We start from the raw sequence: 27572 nt of genomic DNA on the forward strand, positions 1-27572 counted from the left end.
AAAATTGATACATATTAATTCTGATATCCCTTTACTTATCCATTTTGTATATGATGATGACAATCCTAGTCTATATATGCAATAACCTGTAAATTTCAACCACTATTACAACTTTGTAATGCGTAATAAATCATGGTTACTCATAAGTACATTTCAATACGGTACCTACCTAAACAATGAATAATAAAACTATAAGAGTAACTTGATCATTTATTATTTAGGCACATACCTGCAAACTTTTCTCTTTCTGATAGAATTGACTTCCTCAATTTATTTTTACTATATAACCAGTTATTCAAAGTAATTTAATTCAATCCATTTTATAATGGTACGAAAAATCTAATACAGGCAATGGGAGTTGTCCGATTTGCATATTATATAATTAATTTCTATACCTACGCGGGAACCGCCTTTATGTGCCAAATTATGCGATAAAACGTTTTATTTCCAGTAATCCGACAGTTATACTTCACAACTGGATAAGTTTAACGAGTGAACTTATTTTCAATAGAAATATATGTTTAGGTATTAGATACAAATAACATATTTATTAAATGTAAAGAAACTTTATAGAGATACATGCCTATATAAATCTTTAACAATTATTGCACGAGATAAAAATAATACATAGGTATTATAGCCAATATCAAAAGGTAAGTGTTATTTTATAGAATTTTTTTTTAATATTTGGTAACTTAATAAAATACCAAATTAATTTATAATTTACAACTCCTTGGTATTTAACGGTAACTGTCTGAAATATATTATTTTTTGTTAAACTCAATAATTCTGTTATGGCGACTACTCCATAGTCAACATTGTCTTATATTATTTTAATACAATGAATTCATAGTTGGGTTGTGTAAGTATAAGTTATACTAAACGTGTACCAAAAATCGTGATACATCAATGTTATACTTATGAGTTTATGACAATTTAAAAAAATTAAATATCGGCAGTTTGTTAATACGTCTAGCTAAGTAGGTACCTATTAAATGCATGTCTGGTACAATTCCTAAAGTAATGATAAGTTAGGCAAGTGAAACACATATTTTCAATACATTTTTGATCTTATGATCATACTATTAATTAATAATTATACTTATCATACTAAAAACGAAGATAAATGATAAATAATAATTAATAATTATTATGTCAGTGTTATCTATAGTAATGGTGGGTTATGGGTATAGTGACTATATATGGTAACGCCGTGATAACATTAAAAATAATCAACTGTAATCTATTTAGTAATTACTTTTATTAGGTACCTACCTACCAATTAGTGCTTACTAATTACTATTTGGTATTTAGTATTTACTAAAGTATAGTATATAACTTAAGTATGAAATATATAAATATAAATATAATTATTATTTTACATATTATTTTTGTTAGAATTAACTTTACTATTTCGTAATTTATTTATAATAATTACGGGCGCGAGTCGAATATAATATGCACTATGCAGAGCCGCAGAGTTATAGCCAATAGGTAGGTAACTAATAAGTAATATGTTTATTGATTAACCCTTAAGCCGGGTTTTCACGATTTGTGTATTTTACGAATTTTTGATGTTCGTTGATACTCGCCATATAGTGGAACAGAGTACTTGCATCAATATTCGGTATTTGGTATCTATTCGTAAACGCCATATAACCGCGGATTTAAGTAACACTAGTCAAAGAAATATTTTATATATTCTTAAAATATGTGAATTGTCAATTTGACAATTTTTTGAGTACTGAAATTAACTTGTAGATAAAATCTTGAATCTGTAGAAAAATTTGAAAATATTGAACAAAATATGCCCAATGACAATATGACGTATCCAATTTATTTATTTTCAAATGTTATCGACAACCGGCGCATAGTGGATACTGGATAGTCTACATCCGCTGACAGGGTATGTTATAATGATAATCTTTTAAGAAAATTCTATTTTTATAATATGTTTATGATATAATAATATACATATACAAAGCATGTGTATTTTAAGGACGGTACACACACCCATTAGATGCATTTGTATGTCCTTATGATACCTGCACGTTAGTACGTTACAACACGTAATATATAAAACTCTAGTTTGTAATTCCAAGAAATGTCTTTCAAATTTATTGTTAAATGAAAAATAAATACTAATGCACTATTATTATAATGATTTATTGATAGTTAAATCAAAAACAATTATTTGTGATATCCAGCCGACAGATAATCTGTAGACGTATATTGTATATTTGTATATATCGTAAGTTGTAATATACTATTCTCAATCGTTCTCGCACTGCTACTACTTATAGTGTTATATACCCATTTCATTTCGTAATATAAGTATTTGTAATATAAGTATTTCGTAGACATATATATATATATGTAACCATATTTCCGACGTGGGAACGAGTACGGCCGATGTATAATTCCGCTGCGTGGACAGTTTTGAGCCACAGTGGGCCTGCCCGACCGCGCTCGGCCCCAAGGCGAGTGAGCCGTTGTCAGTCCAACAGAACATTCCCAAATCCGTGCATTTGTTGAATTAATAAAGTGTTCAAATAAAGTATAGTTGTAAACCACCTCACTGCGTGTTTCAATTATTTAGTTGTGTAGACGTACATAACAATAGCATTGATAAAGAATTTGACTAATCTGTAGCCATGACATAGGTAGTAATAAGTAATTATCGATTTCCTTCTAAAGAGTAAATCCTAATATAGTAGTGAAAGAAATATTGAAAGTTAAATGTCCATTTTCCGATTTATATTTATAGATGCGTAAGTCAATCGACTCTTGTATGATTGCATATTATAATATTTTCCCATGAATAATATTGTGTATTTGTGTTCCACACAGATTAGGATAGTTTGTATATTAGGCACTTATGTTTAAATGTCTTATTTGTTATAAATAACTTATTACTCATGGTCATATATGTATACCACCTATACCTATTCGTTTATCCGAGGGGTATACCAGGTCAATATTTTCGTTTGAACTTTTTACGTAGGACTTACTACGAATTTGGGGTGGGGAACGGCAGAACGTTGTGTGTATATCGGTATATCATGTCGATACTTTCTACAAATAATACAATATTATGCCTATAGTGTGATGTAATTTCGAAACTTTTAGCCGGTATGAGCTCGTGCCTCGTGTATTAGTGTGTGTATACGGTTTTGATGGAACCAATAATATTAAGTTTTAAATAGTATAATATACATAATGATACGTAGTTGTGTCGAATGATGTGTATTGTTGTCTTAACTACATTCGGTTGCTACGCCGTAAATCGTTAAGTCCGTCACGCGCGTGTTTGTGTGTGTTACCTACCGGTAGCGTATTGTACACACCGCAGCGCGATCGACAGTGTACCGAAAGCCGCGTCACGGGGTGGATTTCTGACGTATAGTGAAGGACGTACACAGGTAAACGCTCTCACATGTAAACACTAAACATACACACACACACACACACAAACACGGCACAAGTACAACATAATAATAATATATACTATTTATGAGCACTCAAACGGCCAAACTATCCGTCTGCAGTGGCGTCATTTTACGTTTTTCCGTAAGACTGCAGGCTGTGAATCGCGATCGATATGTTACGCCAAATCACTATATGATATTAATAATTATAATATTTACAAAACGAATATCATGCGATGGAAATGCACTAATGCACTAAATTCCGATGACGCCACTGCAGTGACCATATGGTTGGTATAATAATAAACTTATGTGTAAGCTACCACGCCTACGAGGAAAATATTTTCGTCACTATATTTTAAGAAACCCCGAAAGATACGCTTCGGCAATTAGACCAATGATAACAATATATTGATAGTTATATTATAAGTAGCCCCACATTGTACCTATCCCGACGAATGACAATATAGTTAACTTCACACCGCTCCTTCCGGTTTTGACTTTTGACGGGGCTTATGACAAAATACAGTTCTGGTTGTCTATGAAATGTGTAGTATATTAATATAATAAATTAATAACTCACTGCGAAATTAAAAATAATTATGACTTATAGACGCTATACTTGGTTAAGCTGTCCACCATACACTATATGATACATTGCACGTAGGTACTTAAGCATTTGCACTTTATGAATGAATTCTTGAAGATCATACACTATGATGTATTATATATTTATATGATTAGGGTATCTTCTCCATTTTACCCTTAGCTTCCGACGATACGTAGGCGTATTGCGCTATTATGGTTTACTTCGGAGTATATATTACCGTGGTGGCGTGGTCAATACTTTGCGAACGAACACTCGGCTTTCAACAGTTGCATACTATATTATTATGCTTGGTTATTCATCAAACATGCTCACTCCCATATTTTCCTTTAATGAATGTCCCGTGATGATATAAGCTTCCGTTTTCAAAGGAGAACGATTCTCTTTTACTGTAAATTAATTATAGTGGATAATTTTTTTGAAAATTTTGATGGTCCTACCACATTCAAAATTCGAATGAGTAGTTCCTTACTTATTAAAATGTTTATATTAAGGATAATTGATAGTCCTTAAAACTGGTTTTACATAAATATAAAATATACGTACACTTTGATCACGTATTACCGGTATTTGTTCTGCTTTCTGCATATTACAGACGTTTAAATCGTCTCCAACTCTATACGATCATTATGAAAAAACGTTATTGTGCATTGAGGCCTAAATAATAAAAATAAATAACGATATCACCATGATAAGTTTTATGTTTTCAATTTCAATATTTATTTTGCCATATTATATGTTTATATATATAAATACTTAAATATAGACATGACTATATTATAACTGACAAATTAATCCAAACTGAAATACTTTCAACTAATCTATAAACTCTGACATTTTTTATTGGTAGTATGTATTATACAGTAATTAGTAGTATAATAATTTATAATACTAGTGTACTAGTTTACTTGAACCGAATTTATGTTTAATATTTCATTTATACATTTTATTTTATTTCATTGCAATCGACAGTAGGTGTAGGAACACCACAAAATATGTATAGAATTATACCAGCTATGTTATGCTAAAACGTTTTGACTATAAATAATTAGTTATTAATTATTATTTCCTTTTTTTAATTATGCATTTCAAGGCCTCAACAGTTTAAGTTATTAGCATATAATATTGTGCACCATAATACGATTAGCACAAACAATATTAATGGTACTAACCATTAACGAGTGAAAACTATTCTTGTAAAGAGTAAATGTCATGATTAATTAATGTAATAGCAGTATAAACACATACAGTACAATTGCTTGTGAACATTATTATACTTTTTAGTCTTTACCATATTTTATTTATCTGCTTGGACCCTAGCACCTCAAATTCAAATTTTTTAACTCAAACTTTTTTAGAAAACGAGTTCTCAATTAGTTAAATTTGTAACTACTAATTAGAAATGTGTAAGCCAAATGTTATCCCCTGAAATTATTATTTTTATACTTCAGGTTTCCAGGTTGATGAACCTTATGTTTACTTTTTAGTTTTTAAATAAAATAGTTTTTTCATTCGTTAGATTATTTTAATAGGCAAGTAGGTTATAACCTCGTACCTATTATAATTTATAAATCGAGTGAAACAGCCTTGTTAAAAAATGCTCGACAAACAGTCCGTATTTCCGTAATGGTAACACACATACCTACGTCCTACGGTTTTTTTTTTGTGTTTCAGATTTTCAAACAAATTATAAATGAATAAAAAGTAATGATGATAATATACCATTGAATATTTGAATGTTGATGACTATTGGTGTACTACAAATATAAATTATAATCATATCCAGTGCATAAAACATAATTATAACTATTAAGTGTTAATTTTTGGATTTAAAATTAGTAAGCAGTCAGTAATCAATATAATGGCGCTTTAATTTTTCAAAAACATTTTTCATAAATATAGATAGGTGACAATAATTTATATAATGCCAAATCGGTAGAAATATAGCTTTGTATTTTAAATGTTTAGCCGTTGTGAATTATTAAGATAAGCTTGATGTATCATAAATATTAATAATAACTTATGCAAAAAAATGACCTTGATAGTAAATAATAAGTTTGTATTATAGCTAAATAAAAAAGCAGATATGACCGTGGTGAAAAGTAAAACGTGCACATTTAACTATATACTTACAACGCTCGATTCCAAACCGTCAAAATCCTGACGACCTGACCAGTATTTTAAAATGTAACTGGATATGTATATTAGATATCACTGATATAATACCGAATATTTCTGATATCAATATAAATTATAATTGTATAGTGTATACAGTTAATTACTATTATCTGTATCCAAAATATTAAATATTTATATTGAACACAATGGAAATACATTTATAAAAATAATTACTAAAAAATAATTTTGAAAAAATAATATCTTGTACATTGTAAGATAGAATTAATCGATATGTAAGTTTGACTGGGTTACAGTGTGATGCCACCAACTTTGAGCTATGCCAATGTCTATCTAGTTGACATTTTCATTAAAATATTGGCTGACATTTGTAAATTATTAATAAGATATTTCATATTATAATTTATCATTAACTATAACGACCTTACACAATAACACACTAGACCATGCTTACGACAGATTCATAAAATATAATTAATAAATAATAATAAACCTACGTCGTATTATTGTTGCGAACCTAATTTAATATAAATATTTCGATTTATTTTAAAAAGATAATATTCAAATGCTTATCGTTCTCGTGTTGTATAAGACATTCTTAACAGCATTTTAAGACGATGTCTGTTATGGTATGGATGTTTGTTTAAGATATGTCATCACACTATTTGTTTTATGTCTCTGGCCCACCCGCCACCACCCACGGCACAACAAGGCAATTAGACAACAAAATCTTGTTGTTGTTAGTTTTTATAGTAAATTGATATAATCAAATTTAATGTTAAGGACTTTGGATACAAGTTTTTGTACTTTGGTTTTTCTACGATATTTCAATTTTGTGCAAGTTATCAGTGTGATACTATGATGTTAAATATTACAATATTTATAGATATGGCGAGATATCTTTATACATCGTAAAATGACCAACGCACAAACGCAGATAATCCGATAATGTATTTACATTTTAATTTTAAGTTCGATACTTTATTTTAATGTTTCAATTTGTTTTAATTCACTTTGATGTTAATGCAAGCAAGATTGGTTATTTGGTTTCGCTAAACTCAAATTTTCCATGTTGCGGCGTTGGTCAGAATTCAAAGCAATAGTAGTGCGCCGACATCCTATTAAGTTTTTTTTTTATTTGTTCACTCGATTGAATACGACATCTCTTTCCTTTATGTATTCCCATTTCAATAATGTACATCGGTCGGTGTATGTCAATGTCCCAACGACTATATAGTGTACACTAATGTAGTAATAGTAATGTCTATTTATCATGACTTTATGGCTTAAGAATGTTGAGAAAATAGAATGAAATGTCCCTTTCTCAGCATTATAATGCAATATTCCTTCCCTATCTACGTATGGTGACACCTACGTATTAAAAATTGACCTGCTGACATTTTAATCAACAGGTGTATACCGGTGTACCTATTATATACACCTACTCAAAATGCCTTTGTTGGCACCACCCGTTCATATCCATTATATACATATACATATTATTCGTGTGTTGAGACGACAAAACCATTACAGACGAGCAGGTGAATCCTTTATCTCTATGTCCGTTGTCCATTTATACTTTCAAGCAGCAGTTCCCAAACCGTAAACCGTTTTTATTCAAGCCTCTAAAAATTATTTAATATTTAATGTGTTATTATTTTTATACATACATTTTTACGACGACAAAAGGAGTACTTATAACGTATTAAATCTTATAATATGTTACGAAATCCCAGGAGTATCTTATCCGTGGGCGTTTTCTCCCATCGAGTCTTTACGAAATATTGTAAAATGTTGTCGTTACTCATTCTTATGTACCTAGTTCAATGTTCAAGAAACATTTTCTTCAAAACAATAAAATGTTAAAAGCCATAACTAAACCTTATACCACAAAATTTGCCTAAAAATAAGTATACCCATAATATAAATATAATATTAAGTTTTCACCTTCATGGGGACTCGCACTGTACAGTTTAGTAACTGCTGCGGGTGTAAAATATGTGTAACTATCATAATATTATATAATAATAAATAATTTAATAATAATATAATATCTCTCGAAATGCACCTCTGATGTATTTTATACACTGTGTGTGTGTGTGTGTATTTTTTTATCGTGTTTTCGCTTTTTTACTCAGTTCAAAGTGCGATATTATTATGTAAGTAACGGAATGTCGCGTGAGTTCTCGACGCGGCGGTGGCGTGTCTGTTCGCAGTTTGTGTTTAGGCGTATCGAAATACTCGTCCCTGGTACCGACTGCCGACGTTATATTATTTTGCTCTTAACTCCGATTTTCCTAACACACACACGCATAGAAACACACACAAAAACTCGATTGCTGGATTTTACTTATCGTTATAATAGATTTATGTATAATTATATACCTATACAAAATATATTATATTTATGTATACAATAATAATATATCTAATTGTGCAGTTACATAAAGTGTACATACAGTTGTACTTTAATACTTTATACTACTACATACAGATACGCATAATACGGTAAATACTAAAATAATGAAAACAGAAGCGTCGGTTTACAGGACGCATTGTTGATAGTTACAACCCGTAATAATTATTCCTTCCATTGTCCAATTATATGGCTCAGTGTGCAATAGGTTCGTTTAAAAACCATTTCTCGAGTGTTACAAATTCATGTTGTTTCTAATCGGGTGCGTTCACTTGAGTTATTTCAGTAGTTGAATCAGAGTTATTTCCGAGGTTATTTCGAACAACAGCAATTTAACGAATCAACTGGGGAATATAATATTAATTATTATATTAAATTATATTGTTGTTATGAACTTGTGAAGTCTCTTGACCCACAATCCGCTTTTTTCAATTAATAAATAAAATTGTACTTCATTTTATACAATTTCAATGCAACGTTATTTTATTTTTATTCATGGATAATGAACAATACGCGAAAAAAATATTTTTATTTAAATTACTTCATTTTACGGTCACTTTTTGGGTTAATTTTTGGAAATAATTGTGTCATGTTGAAAATAAAATATATTACAGTTTTAACAATAGTCATGAAACATAGCGAATCTCTATAAATATAACGACGTGTATAAAAAATGTATTTTGGAACAAAAACAACAAATCGAGCAATTGTGTTTGTTATTACTTATTTATACCAAACTCAAATCAATACTGTAATAGCCAATAGGTACTATTATTATATTTATATGTATAAATAACTTATTGAAAATAAGGGAACGAAAAATAAGTAAAAAATAAAAGTAGATGAGATTTTGACATTTGCTCACGAAGGCATGAGGCTTTATGTATTACCTATATGTAATATTATTTACTTACAGTACAATTGTACTTATTAAATTATTATAGTGGATATGATGTATTTATTTATTACTTTTATTCAATAAAATAATTTTTATTTAATAATAAGTAATACCCTTCAACTAAATTCGTGTTCAATTCCGTAAAGTAACACCAACTTTGATAATTATGTACCTATAGGTGCCTACTAACATTATATATAAAACTGATACACTTGATATTATATTGTGTGAGCAAGTATTTAAATATACTACTAGGTATATAGCAGTATTGCACTTATGCGTTTTTATTTGTTAGTACTTCATTCATGACCACTGTCCATAGACCATAAGTCACAACTCATAAGTTATAACTAAACATTCGCAAAACCCAAGATACTTACAATATTTTCAAATTGTATATGGCCCTCAGTGCTAAATGTGTAAAATAAATTACTCATTTGTTATTACTTATTAGTTATTACTGTTATTAGTTAATAGTTATTACTTATTATACAACAATTACAAGTTTACAAACACTAATGACGAGGCAAAATATTAACTTAAAACTTTCGACCATGGTTTGTACTTAGTTGCATGTATGTATGTATGTGTATATGTATGTATGTGTATATGTATGTATCATGTATGTATGTATGTACGTATGTATGTACGTATGTATGTATGTATGTGTATATGTATGTATCATGTATGTATGTATGTACGTATGTATGTATGTATGTTTGTATGTATATATGTATGTAGTATGTATGTATGTATCATGAAACTTCCACACAACGAATTTCCTTTTAACGAAATGTTTGTTTAAAACAATTTTGAGAGTCATTTATATAATTCTATTTAATATATTTCTCTATAAAACAATTTATTTTTCTCCCCCGAAACACGAGATTTCGTAATATGAAAGTTTCACCGTATTTTTATTTTTGGCGACGTACCAAAATTGTATTTAGTTTTACTCGGAAAATAAATTCTTATTTTTTTTAAAACGTCGTTGGATTTCATTACGCCAACGTCAAGTGCCAACACCGAAAATGTTTTTTTCTATCATTCAATTTTTTTGATGTAGAAAATAAATTAATAGTACCTACTTAATGATAAAGCTCAAGCACTTTTGTTGTAAAAACGGTATACCCTTATAAATTATCAAATACAATCCAAAAATTGACAAAAAATGAATAGTTAGAGCCGGTAATGTATACACGTCCTAGTGCAGGGGTCTTCAACCTTTTTAAGCAGCAGGCCACGTATTAATTTTTAATAATCATGCGGGCCGCATTCATAGTAAAAACATATTGTATCTTATACAAAAATACAGTTTGCATGCTAAATTTCAAATGTGATCGCGAGTCGCATATGGACAGGGCGGGTTGAAGACCCCTGTCCTGGCGTTCTATATATTCAATAATCTATATACTCAGTTAAAATTAGTTATTGTTATTTAAAACTTTTAAGGCATATGTATTAACTATTATGCAAATTCGTAGTATAAAATTCGAGATAAAATTTATTAGCAATATGAATTTTATTTTAAAATATTTCAAGAAATTTGTTGCGTATTCACTGATAATTTGTTTGCATCAATTCTCAATCATTTCATTTATGATTCCGATAACAAATAACAATATTATTGATATGTTTGCGATAGTGTTTTTCCAATTATATAATAGATTGTAGGTGTATTTATTATTTTCCGTTTCTTCGTTTTTTTTTTTATTGGTATTTTATAACAAAACTATTAAAATAATTTATGGCTTTTTATAAAACCATTTTCGAAGTTAAAGAATTTAAGTTAGTGCCCATAAATTATAGAGCCATAAATGGTTTTGATGCATAGTGTAGGTACTAGGTATACACTATACCTATACGATCGCGGTCATGTTGCATAGGTCTAAGAGATAGACTAAACTCAATTATTTTCAGTTTTCTATTAACACACCATGTTTAGTCTAAGAACTACAATCATTCCACGAAATATGTTGGTCTCAGTGCAGTTTTCCGGAATTCATTTTTCAATTAAGACGTTCTGAGAAAAGTTGAAACAATTACTCGACGTTCTGCTATATTTTACTCAATTTCTAAAATATCAATTTAATTACGAAGTATTCTGTGAACTGAGATATTTGCCAATATTTTAGTCGGTCATAATACAATTTGCTATTGACACAAAAGAACGATAATGAGACAACCATTTTCAAATTTTTGTTTTTCTTTGTACTTATAATTTTTTTCTCAAGTGCCGAATTCTATATTGTTCATTTTATGACTACAGCCAATCAAATTGTGATTGATATATTTTCGACTTTTGTATGTTTTTGCTGGAATAATTTTGAATGAAAATTACATTAAAATTGAAAGTTTTTTTATTGTAACAAAAACTTTCTTGACATTCATAGAAAAATAAATAAAAAGTAGAACATTTAAATGTCTCTAAGTAAGTTTAATAAGCTAAAATATTTTGAAAATTATATTTTATCCACAAAATTATAATTTAATAATATTTGGTGAACATTTCAAGCCTACGATTTTGCTTCTCTGAATTATTATAAAAACAAAATTGATTTTTCATAAATGCTTACGTTTCCTACTGTTTTTTACCATTACTTTTTATAATAAATAATTATTATGTAAAGTATTGAGAAATGAGAATCCTATATATTTGACCCATAGTACAATTTTCTACCAGAAATCATACGAAAATACGAAAATACGATTGTATGGACACAATAATACTCACAAAATATACTTTACTTTTCTTACTTTTCTCCGAGAACCGAAAATGCGACTCAATATTGTTTTATATATAATTGTATTTCCAGTGTAATTCAACCATATTGAATTAATAACTAATAAGTATTAAGTAGGGCTAGGAACTTTTAGGACTTTGCAAGTTTTTAAATTATCATTAAATAGCTAAGTAATGTAGACATTTGTTTCGTAACAATGAGTTTATATCTAAAATTTATAGTTGCATATTTTGCATTTGACAATTTTATATAAAGGTGTAAGTCTTAAAATTGTATTAAAAAAATTAATTTTTAGTAGTTCTTGTATATAAAATAAATATTTTAAAATTAGTGGTTTTTTCCTCGCCGATCTCTCACATTGTTACTTATCAGTTATTGGTGATTCCCTAAAATTCGATGTAAGAAGAAAACAAATCAGAAAAGAAAATTAATTATTTGCTACCTAATATACATGTTTTTACTATAAATAACAATTTATATTTTGCAAATATTATCTAGATATTAAAATAAAAAGGTTTTATTAAAAATTATGATATTTTATATATTTTTTAAATGCAAATTTTAATAGCCTATTTAGTGATTCTTTAGAGCTTAGGGTAAGATTTCAAGTGAATTACTAATGAGTTCAATTTGATTTTCTCCGTTTGTTTTTAAATTTACCTTATATACTTCTATGAATTTTGTGACTTAAATAATTTTTAAAATATAATTTTTTTAATAAAAATTGTAACTAGGTGCCTATAGGACGTAGGTTGTAGGCACTTAAATACTTGTTAGTTACTATTGACTTATTATAATAATTAGTCTTAAATAAGTTATCATAAAATACTACCTAAGTATTTAGATTAACATTATATTGTTATTAGATAATTTTATTTTGTACTAATTGTTTCCAAAGAGATAATTATCGTAAGATTTCTAAATAATAAGTAATAACTAATGATTATTGAAAAAAAAACAAAATAATAATTTATAAGCTAATATACGATGTTCATAATTATATAAATATATTGTTTTCCTGTGTACCGTAGAATAATATTTAAATATTAGTAATACCTTGTACTGATCGTTATTAAAATATTTGAAATAGCTATCAGTCCATCACATAGCTGCCTAAATAGCAACAATAATTAACAGGAAGCACTAAAGCAGTAATATTAGTTCGATTAACAACAATGGGTAGAACAATATAAAAATAATGATAGTTATTTATATTGTGTATATAGCACGAACATTTTTAATGTTGGTAATACAAAATTGGTCTTATACATTTAAACTGAGACCCTTTCATAGGGGTAGAGTGATGCATTTATATTTTTAAGGGGGTTGGTGGGGAGGGGGGTTAACAGAATTCCGGGGGGCTATGGCCACCTTAGCCTAGGGTTGGCATACGTCCCGGTACACCGGGACATGTCACCAGTTCATGACTTCGGTCCCGGTCGTCCCACTAGACCCTACAAAAGTCCCGGTTATGTGTAAATAATATTAGTACCAATAATTATATTAAATTATGTTTCTATAAAAATTATATTTGTATTCTAAAACCATGAATTTCACGTTGAATTTCATACGTATGCTATGGGAAAACCAGAGCTATTGAAACAGGTGAAAAAGTCAGAAAAATATAATATTTCAAAATAAATAAATAATATTTCGTTAATCAAATGTATCTTCTAATTTAATGTCTTTCATAATTCAATACTATTATTATTTTATTCTATATATTATATATATATTCATTACACTGTGTTCTAAATTTTAATATTAAAAAAAAAAGGTTCAAATTATTTTTGTAAATGTCCCGGTCAGTACTTGAACTTTTATGGCAACCCTACCTTAGCCCCTCACAATTTTAAGCCTCTTGGCTATAGCATCTAAAGATTGTTCGAAACATTTTTCATTTTTTAAACATTTGATTATAAAATATAACACGTATCTAAAAAACTATAAAAAAAGTTAATCAAGTTTGAAAAATTGAATATTAATTAAGAACAACGTTGCACAGTCAATGTTCTCCTCTTTACAGTGTGCACATTTGGTTGCTCTGCTTGGACAATAGTCCGAGCGGCTCTTATTCGCGAAGGCGCGAAGAACAGTTTTTGCGACGTTCAGTATTTGTAAGACGGAGATAACACATGCAGGTGCAACGTCCTCTAAATAATTTATCATTAAAAGCAGAAGTTCTGATGTCTTTTGAAACGCCTATGATATATTTATTTTTATATTTTAAGCGCATAAAGCGCGTAAAGCACCCACAAGCATCCACAAGTGCCAAAAAAAAAAATTCACCAACTATTAATTTATTTAAATATGCCATTTGTCATTTTGCAAAACCAACTTTCGGCGCCTTTCAGGATTCATCAGAATTATTTTCTGTACAAAAAGGTGACAATAGTATATTATAAAGCATATATTTAGTATTCAACTATTCATGTAGGTAGCTGATTCACTAACTCATAGACAAAAGGTGATTTAATTGTTATTTATATTAGTGAGACTTGTCCAGATAAAAAAAATATTTTTGTCTATTCTATTACATAATGTAGCGGTTCCCAAACTTTTACTACCACGGCACCCTTAAAAAATTGTTTGTGTTAAGCGGAACCCTAATGTCTAATCCAACTCAATTACAATTTTTCTAAATAAAAAAAGGAAAATCAATTCTCTAAACTCTCAAGTCTAAATAATATTTTAATGATACTGTGAATGACTTTTCATTATTAAACTTAGTTTAAAAAAAAAATTTCAATCAAACATTTTTTAAATAACAAACATTAAATAAACATAATTTTCTCAATAATCTCATACATCTGGCGGAACCCTTGACCTTAGGGTTCCGCGGAACACACTTTGGGAAACGCTGACATAATGTATGGCTGTATAGAAAACTTATTGTAATTCTAAAATTATTTTAAATTATTCAATTATCAGTTTCTTGTTTAGTTGTATATTAAGGTCTATGGTTATTTCCGATCGATCGGCTGCGGAGGCCGTTACGCGGAAAACCCTGTGTTATGTCGTTGTTTGTTGCGTTTAAATATTATATTAATACAGCGGATTCCAGGCCCCAGGGTATGCAGTTTTAGTTATTATATAACTACGTAAAACAGATATAGATAATAAACTAGATTGCTAACTAGTAAACTACTACTGTCTACTACTATACATTGACAAGCAGGCCGGGTGACACCACTTTTTCAACACATAAGTAGGTATTGTGGTATTTCATCAAGTCCGTCTAATACTCTAATGGTAAATTAGGTTTGTCAGATGATAACATCATACAGAGACACAGAGTCTACACACAACATTTTGGCTTCGGCTGTTATCACTAGTTGGCGATCTAATTAATTATCTATATCTGTGATACGTGTATAATTATAATATCTACCAAAGTACCAACATTTACCCAGGAAAACATAAACACTACGCGTCCGTGTTGAGCACGGCTCGCAGTATAACATTTTATACTTTCTACCAACCTAAGAACTTTTCATTTATTTTTATCTAGATATTATTTTTTCATCTATTTCTAACTGTTTGTTTTAAGAAAAACCACGAACAAAGATACAATCATTACAATCTATGTTCATGGAAAAACATCCGACTTATCCGACTTACGCCGGATTCACAGCAGCTGCGTCGTGTGTCGTGTCGTGCGAGGGCGTGGTAGCTATATGGTTATTGCTGGTAACCAATACGGTTCAAGAGTTGAGCTGTAGTAATTTCTTGGTATATTCGGTTGCAACATGGTTATTACATGATACATTGATACCAAAAAAATAATCTCCAATTATAAATGCGATCGACAATGCTCGACACACGACGTAGCTGTTGTGAATCCGGAAAACATAATGTGCTCAAAAAATACATTTCCATCAAGATCTCAAGTGATGATTTTTTTTCAGACACCAATCGGGTACCGTGTCCCTCGTTGCCTGAAACATACAAGCAATTGGCGCAAAACCTCGGCGGTATTGTATATGAGCCGGCTGGTGAGAATTCGCTGAGAACAAAACAGCGTCCACTGCCTACCATTATTGCAGTGCTCAGTGTTGGGTGTACGGCCGAATCTCACCACGGCTGATCCTGTACGGAAATGCTAAATGCTACCGAACCATTTGCCAGTCGTGTCGGTTGCCGTCTTCGCGTTCGCGGTGGCCGCGTCGTTGCTGTCATCGGCGCCCGGTGCGGCGCGGGCCGGTTTCGCTTGTCTGAGCAGCCCCTGCGCTCATGGCGTGTGCGTTGACCAGCTCAACAGGCAAGTATAATATTAATATACATAGGTGCCAACCGCCAACGTGTAGTGATCGTCTTTACCTGTTCACTCTAACGCGAAACGTTGCATAATATGTATTATATAACTTGTCACATGTTTCATAATCAATACAGCCGTTTAAAGAACCTAATTTATAGCAAAGCGAGAGAGAACCCACCTGTGCACACAAAATGTTGGTACTTACTATACACCTAGTTACTACCTACTGACTGTTTTTCGTATCAACAGTTTACAATTGACTTAAATTTAACACATTCATTACAGTGGTCTTTTTAAGTTTTGTTTTTTTTTTCACGACTATTTTGAAAAATCGGCTGCTCTGAAAATTGATAGCTTTTGACCCCACAAGTACAAATAAGATCCATTTCCATACCAGAAACCACCCTCAGGCCTTATTCCTCAGAATATTAGAACATTTAAGGGTTTTTTTCTACTATTAATTACAGTCGTCTTAAATAAATCGACCGTTTCAACTCTCACGCAGCCATTAAGAGTAAAGAATACAGGGGAATTAACATAATATATTAATGACTCTTGAAGAGGGTTATAACTTATAAGCAAATAACAAGTAACAAAGGAAAATAATATTCCCACGTTTCATAATAAAAGGGTAAAGTGTCTCAATAAATAATATTCTGAATCAAACATATTCTATTTTTTTGTGTACTTAATTCATTTCTAATAACCGAGGACTTCCGTTTTCGATCAAAATTGTTCACATGTCTAACATATTGACAATTGACTCTTATAACGGTCGCTATAACAATAAACCTAATGATCATTTTATTCCTGCACAAGGTTTTTAGTGACAAATGTTCCAGAATTTAAAAAAAAACCAGGGCAGCCGCTCTGCTGTATAGTATGTATTAAATATATACTTATACAAATTGAACTAGGTCATCAAAATCCCTGTAACCATTCAGGTACGAATTTATACCAGATTTTTAAAATTGAAAAAAATCCCTCAAATTGTTATGTAAAAGCACCATAGGTAAATAGATCAATGTTGTTACCATAAAATGTATCTTGTATGGAATCTCGTTGATCCAGATCTTATTTGTTCACACACTGGTATCGAGTGTACATTGTCCAATAGTACATTGTAATGAATGTGTTAAAATTTAATTCAATAATATGGCCATGTAGGTATCACCTGTGTCCTGTATAAGAAAAATGATTCAGGCCGTCTTCACTCGGGCTACATTTCTAAGAATATTTTAATAGGTGTATTATATTGATATTTCTATTAACAATTTATTTTTCAGGGGATTACACACAGGATTTAATGATATTTATGCTAAAAAATAACATATTTGATGTAAAAGCTCATTTTAATGTTACTAACTATTATACGCTATATATTTCAATACCGACATAATATCGTAAACGGTGTGAATAGGCTTGTTATATAAATAACTATTAGAATTAAACCAAATATTAAAAAAATTATATTGTGTACCAATATTAAATAATAATAGGAATAAGTAATGTAGAAAATTTGTCAACTTCCTTCTTATACGAATAATTTTTTTTGCATTCCAATAACAGCAACTAAAACTTATTTATTTGTATGAATATCAAATTTCGTAAAAATGTTATCATGAAATATCTATAAAAAATTTTCTGCGTACTTACGTTTTTAAATTGCTATGAGGAATTTTGTTTTAATTTTTCAAACTTATCGACCAACCATAATATTTTTATAAAATATTTATGAAAAAATTGCCCGGCTGTACAATAATTATTCGAGTTGAGTGTACATCGGTATTGAGTAGTCACTGCAATGGATGTGTTAAATTTGAATTGAATGATAAATCATACATAGGAAAAAACCAAACAGAGCATATGTGTTATGTGTATATATTTATATAATCTAAATTATTAACGATATTTTACTAAACATTTATATTGCAATAAATATATTCAGGTTCGTGCTCAAGGGGAGCAAGGGGATGAATCCTTTCCCACTGCAGGGGCACTTGACAAATATATATGTAGGTACTTACATATAATTATAATTATTGTATCTCTTCATTTTATTAAAATATAGCATGATAAAATAAAGAAACTTTTTTACAACTGCGTCCACGAGTGTCATAGCTACTACTGCAGCCGATACACTTAAACGAAAACACGAACTAAAAACGCTGATGTACCACTTTCAGCTGAAGAGGTCCTTGATAAACTTGTTAAAAATCTCACAAACTTGACTTTGTTCTCTGATATTAATTGAATACATATTTTATGTTACAAAAATTATGCTATTCTTACTTATAATTTTTATATTTTAATTCATAATTGATTATATTTATAAATTATTGAAATTATGATTTAGGTATAATAATTATTTTATCAATATCAAGTTGTTATAAATTAATATTCATTCTTATTATTTAAATCAAATCATTATTTTGGTTTGAACAAAAGATTATAATGTTTTATTTATATAGTATGTGCGAGGCTTATACTAATTTTGAATGATTTATCCAGTTTACCTCTTAATAATAGTAATAATTATTTTAAATGAAAATAAATTTGGGTCCCCACCATTTAAGATTCCCGAGCATGCCACTATTATTGCTATAATTAATTTGTTTTTTTATTTGTTATTATAATGATAGGTAGGTTAAGTTAATTTCTGTTCAAAACATGGCTTAAAATGACTATACCTAAATACTTTGAAAGTTTTATTGTTAATGGTAATTAAAAATAAATGTAATGGCAAAAACTTCCTCGATTAATATTTTTTGAATTATAACAAAATAACTAGTCATTAATTTTTAAAATATAATTTCTTTAAAATTATTTGAATTAGATATGACCATAAAAATTGTACATATTTATTTTTGAGATTTTTAGGTTTCTGTAAGAACAACACGAGAAATCATGTACCAAATATTCAAGCATAATCTATTACAATAGAAAATTTAATTAATATTTAAAACTACAAAAATAATTTAGAAGTGTGCCTTTTTTTAAGAAATTTAAATTCAAACGCTAACAGAAAAATTGTTTCAATATTTTAAATTTTTGTAAACACAAATTCTTATGCGGGTTCTTGAAGTAATTTTTTTCAAATCTTAGGTGTTAATTAAACATCTTATGAATTTTTTACTATAAAATACTGAACTTATTTCGTGATTTGGCAAATGTCGTAAGATTTTTATCTTTATAAAAACAAGTTTGTGCTTAGTATTGTTTAAAATATTTTTTAATTGTCGTAAGAACAATGTGTTTTAAAAGTTCTAAGTTTCCGCGAATAATGTATTTAAATTACAATAAAATAACCAACATCGTTATTCTTTGCAATTTTGTCCAAATTCGAACTTCAAATGTTTATAAAGAAAAATTGAGAATATATATTTTAAATAAAGTTTTAGTATAAATTGCCTACAAGGAATCTTGTATTATATTTTCAAGTCTTAGCCGTAACAATCGAACATATTTATTTACATTTTTAACTTCAAATTAATTTGAAAGCTTTCGTGATCAAAACGAATAAGTTATTGTTGATCTGTTTTTAAATTTTAAACACACTTATCCTTAGTTTACAGTTGTTTTTTTTTGTGAAAATACCATATTATAGAAAATTGATTTTTTTTGGGAACTATAACTTTTGTAGTAGGCATTGAGAATATTTCATTTTTACTCTCTAAACTACTATCCATAGATCGAATTTCCTTAGAATCTAAATCATAACTAATAAGATAGGTATAAGGTAGGGATTGGGACTTTTTGCACTAACAATTATCGAAATATGCTTAAAATACTCACCTTATTTTTATTTTATGTTTGAAAAACGCATAAAACAAATTACAATTTTAGAAATTAAAAACTATCAACACCTACTCTCGTTCCACACAGCTTAAAAAATAAAATAATTCCATTGTTAAAAAATATATTTTCTCCGAACTAGGATATTTATTGATTTATACAGACACTATTTAATGTTTCGAGGATACTACATTTTTTCTTTTTAAACTCATATAATATAATTACTTAGTTTTAAAAACATGTGTAGGCATATGTAGGTACTGTGTTAAGAAATAACGAATAACGTGATTGCGATCACCCTGAAAAATAAACATAATTTTCATTTCTCCGTACAATTTAGACTTAAAATATAATTCAATTTTGTCTACAACTATAGTATTATTGTATTATTGTCTATTGATAATAATAGGTGGGTTATTTATCGATATAGGTAGTGACTTGTACCTACCTACCCAAAGATAATTTATTTTAAGAAATATTTTTGAATGTAATCCAAATACAATTTTAACAACAATTTTAGGTATATATAATAAAATGAGAAATATGCACAAATATGCAAATTCAAACTTTGCATTTAATTTCGCTATTTCATAAAACAAATTAGTTGCTTTTCTAGAATAATCTATGACTGCCTACTACAAAAATACGCAAATGCAGGAAGTTTTGAACCCTTCTCATGAGAGATTTATTACTAACATTTTTTTTTTTTGATTAATTGAATCAAGGTATGAATGATACGTTAATGATGGAGATGAATGATGATAATGAGATTTTAGGTAAATTTTTAATTGCATTACTGTAGACAATTTTACCAGCCTTTTAGTGTCTAGAGATCTTCTTTCTTCATAAACACGTTATTGTATTCTTCTGAAAATAACATATATTCACGTCAAGTGATGATGTTCTTGACTTGTATAAATAAAACATTGTCTCTCGTTTATCAAAATGGACGTAGTAAATATAATTTTAAGATGTTCACCATTGTTAAACGTGCTAGTTTAGACAGTAGTGGAATTTTTTTTTGGAACTGTTCACGTATGACGTATTTTAGTAATATTACGCTAACATGGAGTATTAATCAAAACAACTAAATAACGTGACATTTTAAATTTTAATATCGTATAGGTTTATTAATATTAAATATTACGTTTTTTACAGCACATATACTTGTTACTGCATTGATGGTTATACGGGTGTCCGGTGTCAAACCAACTGGGACGAATGCTGGTCTTCACCTTGTCTCAATGGAGGACAATGTCTCGATGGTATAGCTGATTACAATTGTTCGTGTCCCGAGGGCTATGCAGGTAAATAATAATATTAATAATAACATATATATTTAATTATGTTTAATATTGTGAGTACTGTGTCGTAAGTGTATATACAACACAGTGGCATCGAGCTTATATCATGTGAAGCGATCACTTCACTTCTTAAACGGAGAATAATTATAAAAAGTTGTGGAGGATTAAAGTTTTAGATTTCACTTAAAAAAAAATTTGAATTTGACGTTACTGATGTAATTTACATTATAATATGGATTAATTAATTTATACTTTGGTCCACGAGGTTGTTGTAGTGTTGTACTATATGGTCTGCAGGTCATTAAAAATACGCTACATATTATTTTGTGTTGTGCTCGAGCACCGTCGTAACAACATACTTAGAACCCATTGATTACCCCTTTTCCCCGTTTGAAGAGGTCACTGGAGGAGGAACAGTATTTCTCCTCTCTTAGTTATAAACTATAGAGACTAAAACTACCTTACACCTTTTTAAACTTTGAATATTTGTTTTTTTGTTCACGCCTTAGGACACGACTGTGAACTCAACGTAAACGAATGCCTGTCAAATCCATGCCAAAATAATGGAACTTGTATGGATTTCACCAATGGATTCACATGTCAATGTCCTGCCGGCTACACTGGTCAGTTGACAATTAAATTGATTTTATATACTAATAGAATTTTTTATGTACTTCTGGTATTTTATGTTGGGAATTGACAATCACGTGTAAACAGCTAATTTTCTTACCAATATTTTATATCTATAGTTTTTTTACAATAGTTATGTTGAAATGTTGAATACGTTTTGAGTATTCTCCAAGTATCCATTGTGTACTTGTGTATAGCCTTATAATAGGTATATGGAGTGATTGGACCAACCCAAGGCTAAATATGTGATCTAACTTGACTATTTTTTTTTTACCAGTAGTAAATATTATTTTGAGTAGATGTAGTAGTAATGTAACAAATATTTCAACTACATATTTTGTGCTATTGATTTAAAAATTGATAAGGGCATTATTTTTATTATTATTTTTTTTTTTTTGAGGGGGGTGAGGGTTTATAAGTAAAAACAATTTCAAATTAATTTAAAGATAAACATTTTGTTGGGAGGGAGTTGGCCCTTCTGTAAAAGTGTAAAAGTGCCTGAGAGTCACGGAAAAATGAAATCAATTAAACAATATATTATAACGAATATATAATATATTATTTTCGTTTACATATACTTTTACCTATGTTTATATTCGAACATATACGGCGAGTTGTTGTAATTCTGAGGCATTCTATCGAGGTTGCCAATCGTTTTTAAATTTTCAGGGACAAGTTGTGAAATCGACTTGGCTGTATGCAATTCAACTGGTGAAATACTATGCAAAAACGGTGGCGAGTGCATCGAAGGTCCCGGTGTGTCTTTTTCGTGTAACTGCTCGCCAGGTATGTCTAATTGATGATGATCAACTGACAATTATATTTAATTTATATATAATTTTTTACCAGATTTATATAATTAGATCAAATTATACGTGATACTTCCGTACACAAAGCATCCCCCATTTAAAAAACAATCAGTATTTATACTGCACAAATTTTCCGTTTATTAATCAAGTGAGCTTAATAGCTTATGTTTGTGGATGGGCATTAACAAATAAGTTATAAATAGTTTTCGGGAAATTCAAATCAGTTTTTTTAATATACCCACACATTTTTTAAATCCATACAGCACATTAATCCTAACCTGTACTCTATATTATATGTTGTACTGCACACTAAAATAAGAGCTAATCGCTGACATAGACTACTAAAGGTATCGTATAATAATAACGTTTCAGGATGGAATGGGTGGACTTGCGAGGACGAAATCGATCAGTGTGACTCTCGTCCATGCAAGAATGGTGGCGTGTGCATAAACAGGCAAACGGCGTATTCGTGTGCCTGTCTTTTTGGTAAGTACTTGTAAATTATAGTATATATTATGCTTATTATTTAAATTATTGGATATACGTGATAATTTATGTAAAATTATATGTGTACAACGACATATTACTCTTATGCAGGTTATACGGGCCGCGACTGTGATGTAGCACTACGTCTGTGCGAAGAACACGAGTGCCAAAATCACGCGCTTTGCTTAATCGAGGATCAGACGTCGGTCTGTTATTGTGTCCCGGACTATCACGGGAAATTCTGCCAATATCAATATGACGAGTGCCAATTAGGAATAAGGTAAGAATATAATATGGAAAAAAGGTATTATTCTAGTATACCCACTCTTTGTAGAGCCGTACGAATGTAAAATATATGTAATGTAAGGACATTGCTATAGTTATATATACGAGTACTAAGTTAGACCAAATACACTATACCATCGTAATCGATATTTTTCATTAATATTTATTAATTATATATTGGTGTCAAATCATTAGACGAGTTTATAATAGTATATAGATATGAATACAGTGTAGTATATTAAAAAAAATGTGAGACTTGTATACCTCGTACCTATATCCTACCAGTCAACAGCCCTCTCAAGTGAGCTTCAGATCCACCACTGCTCTCGATTGACTAATCAATAAATAGATTTGCAAACATATGTCATATAGCGATTGAAACGAGTGCGATTATAATATTATAACACCTACTACTCACTATTGTATTCCAATAATCACAGATAAACCAGTGTAAGATGTAAGAGTGTACGATTGGTGTAGGAACTACAACACATTAAGTAATTTTTTTTCTGTGTAGAAACTTGCACATCCCATTTGTAGGAACTAATTGTGTTAATTAATTAATTGTAAATTAATCTGCTACTCTCGTGTTGGAACTTACAATTCCCAGATGAAGTCACCATAAATAGAATAGAATCTATTTCACATGAATAGAACCCAATTATTGTGCAAACTAGTTTCTAAGTCCATGTAAATTATAAAAAGTATACTTTAGCCAGTATTAAAGGAATCGTTTTAGCGAGTAGGTAGTTTTGTATAATACTCAAATATGTCCTTTTTTCCGCAATATTTATTAGAATACAGAAATTTAACAATATTTATGAGTGGTGTTTTAAATATTTGTTTTTTACTTGTATAAATCAACTTTATAAAAACAAAACGTGTCAGATTTATCACTGTTAATCATGTTGCTGCAAAATTGTAGGTACCTTATAATATACATTTTCTAGTGTATGTACTATAAACAGTGTATCATATCGAGTTAGCTGTTTTGGTACTAAAAGTAAAAGTGTAAAACTATGAACTATATAGGTTAATCACAATATTTAAAAAATATTTTGTATGCTTGATAATATACAGTATCGTGACTATTATTGTGTGAAAAGGGCTTAAATTATTTGCTTGATTGAAGGTGCGACAACGGCGGAACATGTGTGGACGGTGTGGACGGATACACATGCACTTGTCCGAAAGGCCTGACCGGCCAGTCATGCGAGTGCACTTTCCTGGACGACCACATGGCCAATTGCACTGGCATCGTGGTGCCGTATTACACGACGAGCGATGCCGAGGAAACAACTGCCGCTTCCGCCGTGACAATCACCGCTCCGGCCACTCAGGTGGACGGTGAATACCCACTGTCGTTCGAGACGACGTTTGGGACGACAACGTCACCGTCTGACGGCCCCGGTTACTTCAGTATATTCGTGGCCGGGACCACAAACGCGGCAGACCGTCAACCAGCAGCCACATCCACCGAACTGACACCCGAGCTGCAGCCGTATACAGCCTACACTGACTCGGGCGACGACGACGAGTATGACACGACCGCGACACAGTTAGCCGACGCGACCCGATCGGCCATCGGTCGGACGTCGTTATCCTACGGTATCCCCGACTCAGACACCGTGACCGCTGACTACGACGGCGCGACCAACTCTTATGAATACGATGCGCCCACGAACACGGCAAATCGGAGGTCGACCACTACGGCCACTGCGGCAGTGGCCAGTCGACCGGTCACCAGCGTCTTGACAGACGAAACCGTCGCCTCCGTGGATAGAGCAAAATCGATGACCACCACCACCACAGCCGCAGCGCAGGTCTCCAGATCGACGATAAATTATCGACAATCCGTCGCCACCGACCGAGACGCTGGTACTTCGTTCACCGCGTTCTACGACGAAATGTCCACGGACTTTGATTACAACTTTACCAGCTTCGCGGTACCGGTAACCGATCGTGGTCTGAGTGCCTTGGACCGGAGTTGTGCTAATGTGTTGTGCTTGAACGGCGGGCGGTGCGAAAAATCGAAAACGGGACACAAGGTGAGAATTTGTTTTAAAATGGTTTTTAATTATATAATATGCACTATGGAAATATCGGGAAAAAGTATTTTTTTAGTCCCGTGACCAAATTTTGCATGCAGTTATACAAAAAACAAAATTGTTTCGATTTAGATTAAGTGGGCTACTCGTTTTCTACGCGTTCCGTTTATATTCATTTTCGTCAATTTTACAGTTCACTACTTTTAGTCAAACATAACGACGATGCTTTAAAAAAAGTCGTCCGTAAGATTATCTATTGTAAATAAAACCAATAATTTCCAGTTTTTCACCCATGTTGTTGGTAAATGTCACAAAATATGTCATTATATAGTATATAGGTACGATAAACGTCAAATTGTATATTTTTTTAAATATTCATACTTTATGATATTATTAAAAGAATCACGAATAGAAAAATTAACATCGACGTTACTTTTTTATACCCCTAATTTGTGTTTTCCTATCGACAAAGTGGCTTGACTGAGATGACACCAGTGAGCTGTGAATATATTCCTGGTGACTGCCTGCATGTACATTTCGGCACTATAAATATAATACTTAAACTACAGATCTTCACATTTAAACTTACTGGTACTCTTTTCAGTGCAAATGTACGTTTGGATGGAAAGGTGAAATATGCGGTGAGAAAATCGATATCAAGGTATCTGCGTTCACAGGACAGTCGTTTCTCAGCCATCGACTTTCGAACCGTTCTGGTGCCGAGATATCAATGGAAATACGAACACTGGCGCCGAATGGAATTTTGTTTTACGCACAAGTCACCACACACATGTACATGTGTCTTTATTTACAGGTAAGTGATAACAGTTAGTAAATAAATAACTATTGCAAATCGCAGTGCATATTATTATGGAAAAAAATATATGAAATTAAAAATAAAACACTATTATTTTATCTCGTGGAGGTTGCAAATTGCAATAGTCGATGGTGGAAGTGTCTGCAAATCAAATAATTATAACGTTATACATAATATTGATTACAGGATGGCTTATTGAAGTTTCAATTCTCGTGTGGAGTACAAACGATGTTATTTAGTGAAACCAGATACCGGGTGAATACCGGTCATCGCCTGCTGCTCACAGCCGCGTAAGTAGAAAATGCCTAGACAAATTGAAACGCTAACCAATAAGACGAGTAATGTTGACCAATATATTATTTTTGTTCGTCTATTTAGATTGGAGCACGCCATGTCACATTCCATGTCAGACCACTGCAAGGCGTCACTTAGGGTCAACGAAACGCTGGCCATGAGCGGTGAACAGGCAGCAGATACGACGCCGGAGAAGGCGAAAAAAGTGGCGCTGTTATACTTAGGAGGTCTCCCGGTCGGTCAAAACGCCACGGCAGAACTTCCGGTCGCAGTAGGAATTACTGGTTGCATATCGCGCCTACAAGTAAGCGCGGTCCAAACGATCTGCAATGTTTGACTTTCAAAAGTTATTGTTATAATAAAATGATTTACCTACAGATTGACGAAGTCGTTCACAATGTATACGAAAACGCCACCGATGGGTATGGCGTAATCGAATGCGCTTCGCTGACATGTTTGTCCAGTCCTTGCCAGAGCTATGCTACATGTGTAGAGTTTGGAGACTCGTGGAATTGTCTGTGTCCTTCAGGGTACGTATATTTAATACTAGTACATAAGTGTATAGTTGGTGTGGAGGTGTGTGATGTTGACAAATTGTCGAAAACTACTTAAAATAG

At 30.9% G+C, this 27572-nt stretch overlaps 1 protein-coding gene across 2 annotated transcripts in view; it reads left to right on the forward strand.

Moving 5' to 3' along the window:
• Nucleotides 1-489: 489 nt before the first annotated feature.
• Nucleotides 490-27572, forward strand: part of LOC111036133 (protein eyes shut) — a 47198-nt gene continuing 20115 nt past the window's right edge. The window contains exons 1-12 of one of the 2 annotated variants that reach the window (XM_022318037.1): nucleotides 490-653; nucleotides 16138-16490; nucleotides 21441-21589; nucleotides 22096-22209; nucleotides 22886-23002; nucleotides 23398-23511; nucleotides 23623-23791; nucleotides 24929-25844; nucleotides 26449-26658; nucleotides 26848-26951; nucleotides 27040-27259; nucleotides 27334-27485. In XM_022318037.1, coding sequence (XP_022173729.1) covers nucleotides 16336-16490; nucleotides 21441-21589; nucleotides 22096-22209; nucleotides 22886-23002; nucleotides 23398-23511; nucleotides 23623-23791; nucleotides 24929-25844; nucleotides 26449-26658; nucleotides 26848-26951; nucleotides 27040-27259; nucleotides 27334-27485 — 2420 coding nt within the window. In that variant the 5' untranslated portion in view covers nucleotides 490-653; nucleotides 16138-16335. Of the gene's footprint in view, nucleotides 654-3345; nucleotides 3423-16137; nucleotides 16491-21440; nucleotides 21590-22095; nucleotides 22210-22885; nucleotides 23003-23397; nucleotides 23512-23622; nucleotides 23792-24928; nucleotides 25845-26448; nucleotides 26659-26847; nucleotides 26952-27039; nucleotides 27260-27333; nucleotides 27486-27572 lie in introns of those variants that run through there. The other variant, XM_022318036.1, reaches the window with a different exon arrangement.

The sequence above is a fragment of the Myzus persicae genome, unplaced genomic scaffold, assembly GCF_001856785.1.
Source record: "Myzus persicae strain clone G006 unplaced genomic scaffold, MPER_G0061.0, whole genome shotgun sequence".
NCBI lineage: Eukaryota > Metazoa > Arthropoda > Insecta > Hemiptera > Aphididae > Myzus > Myzus persicae.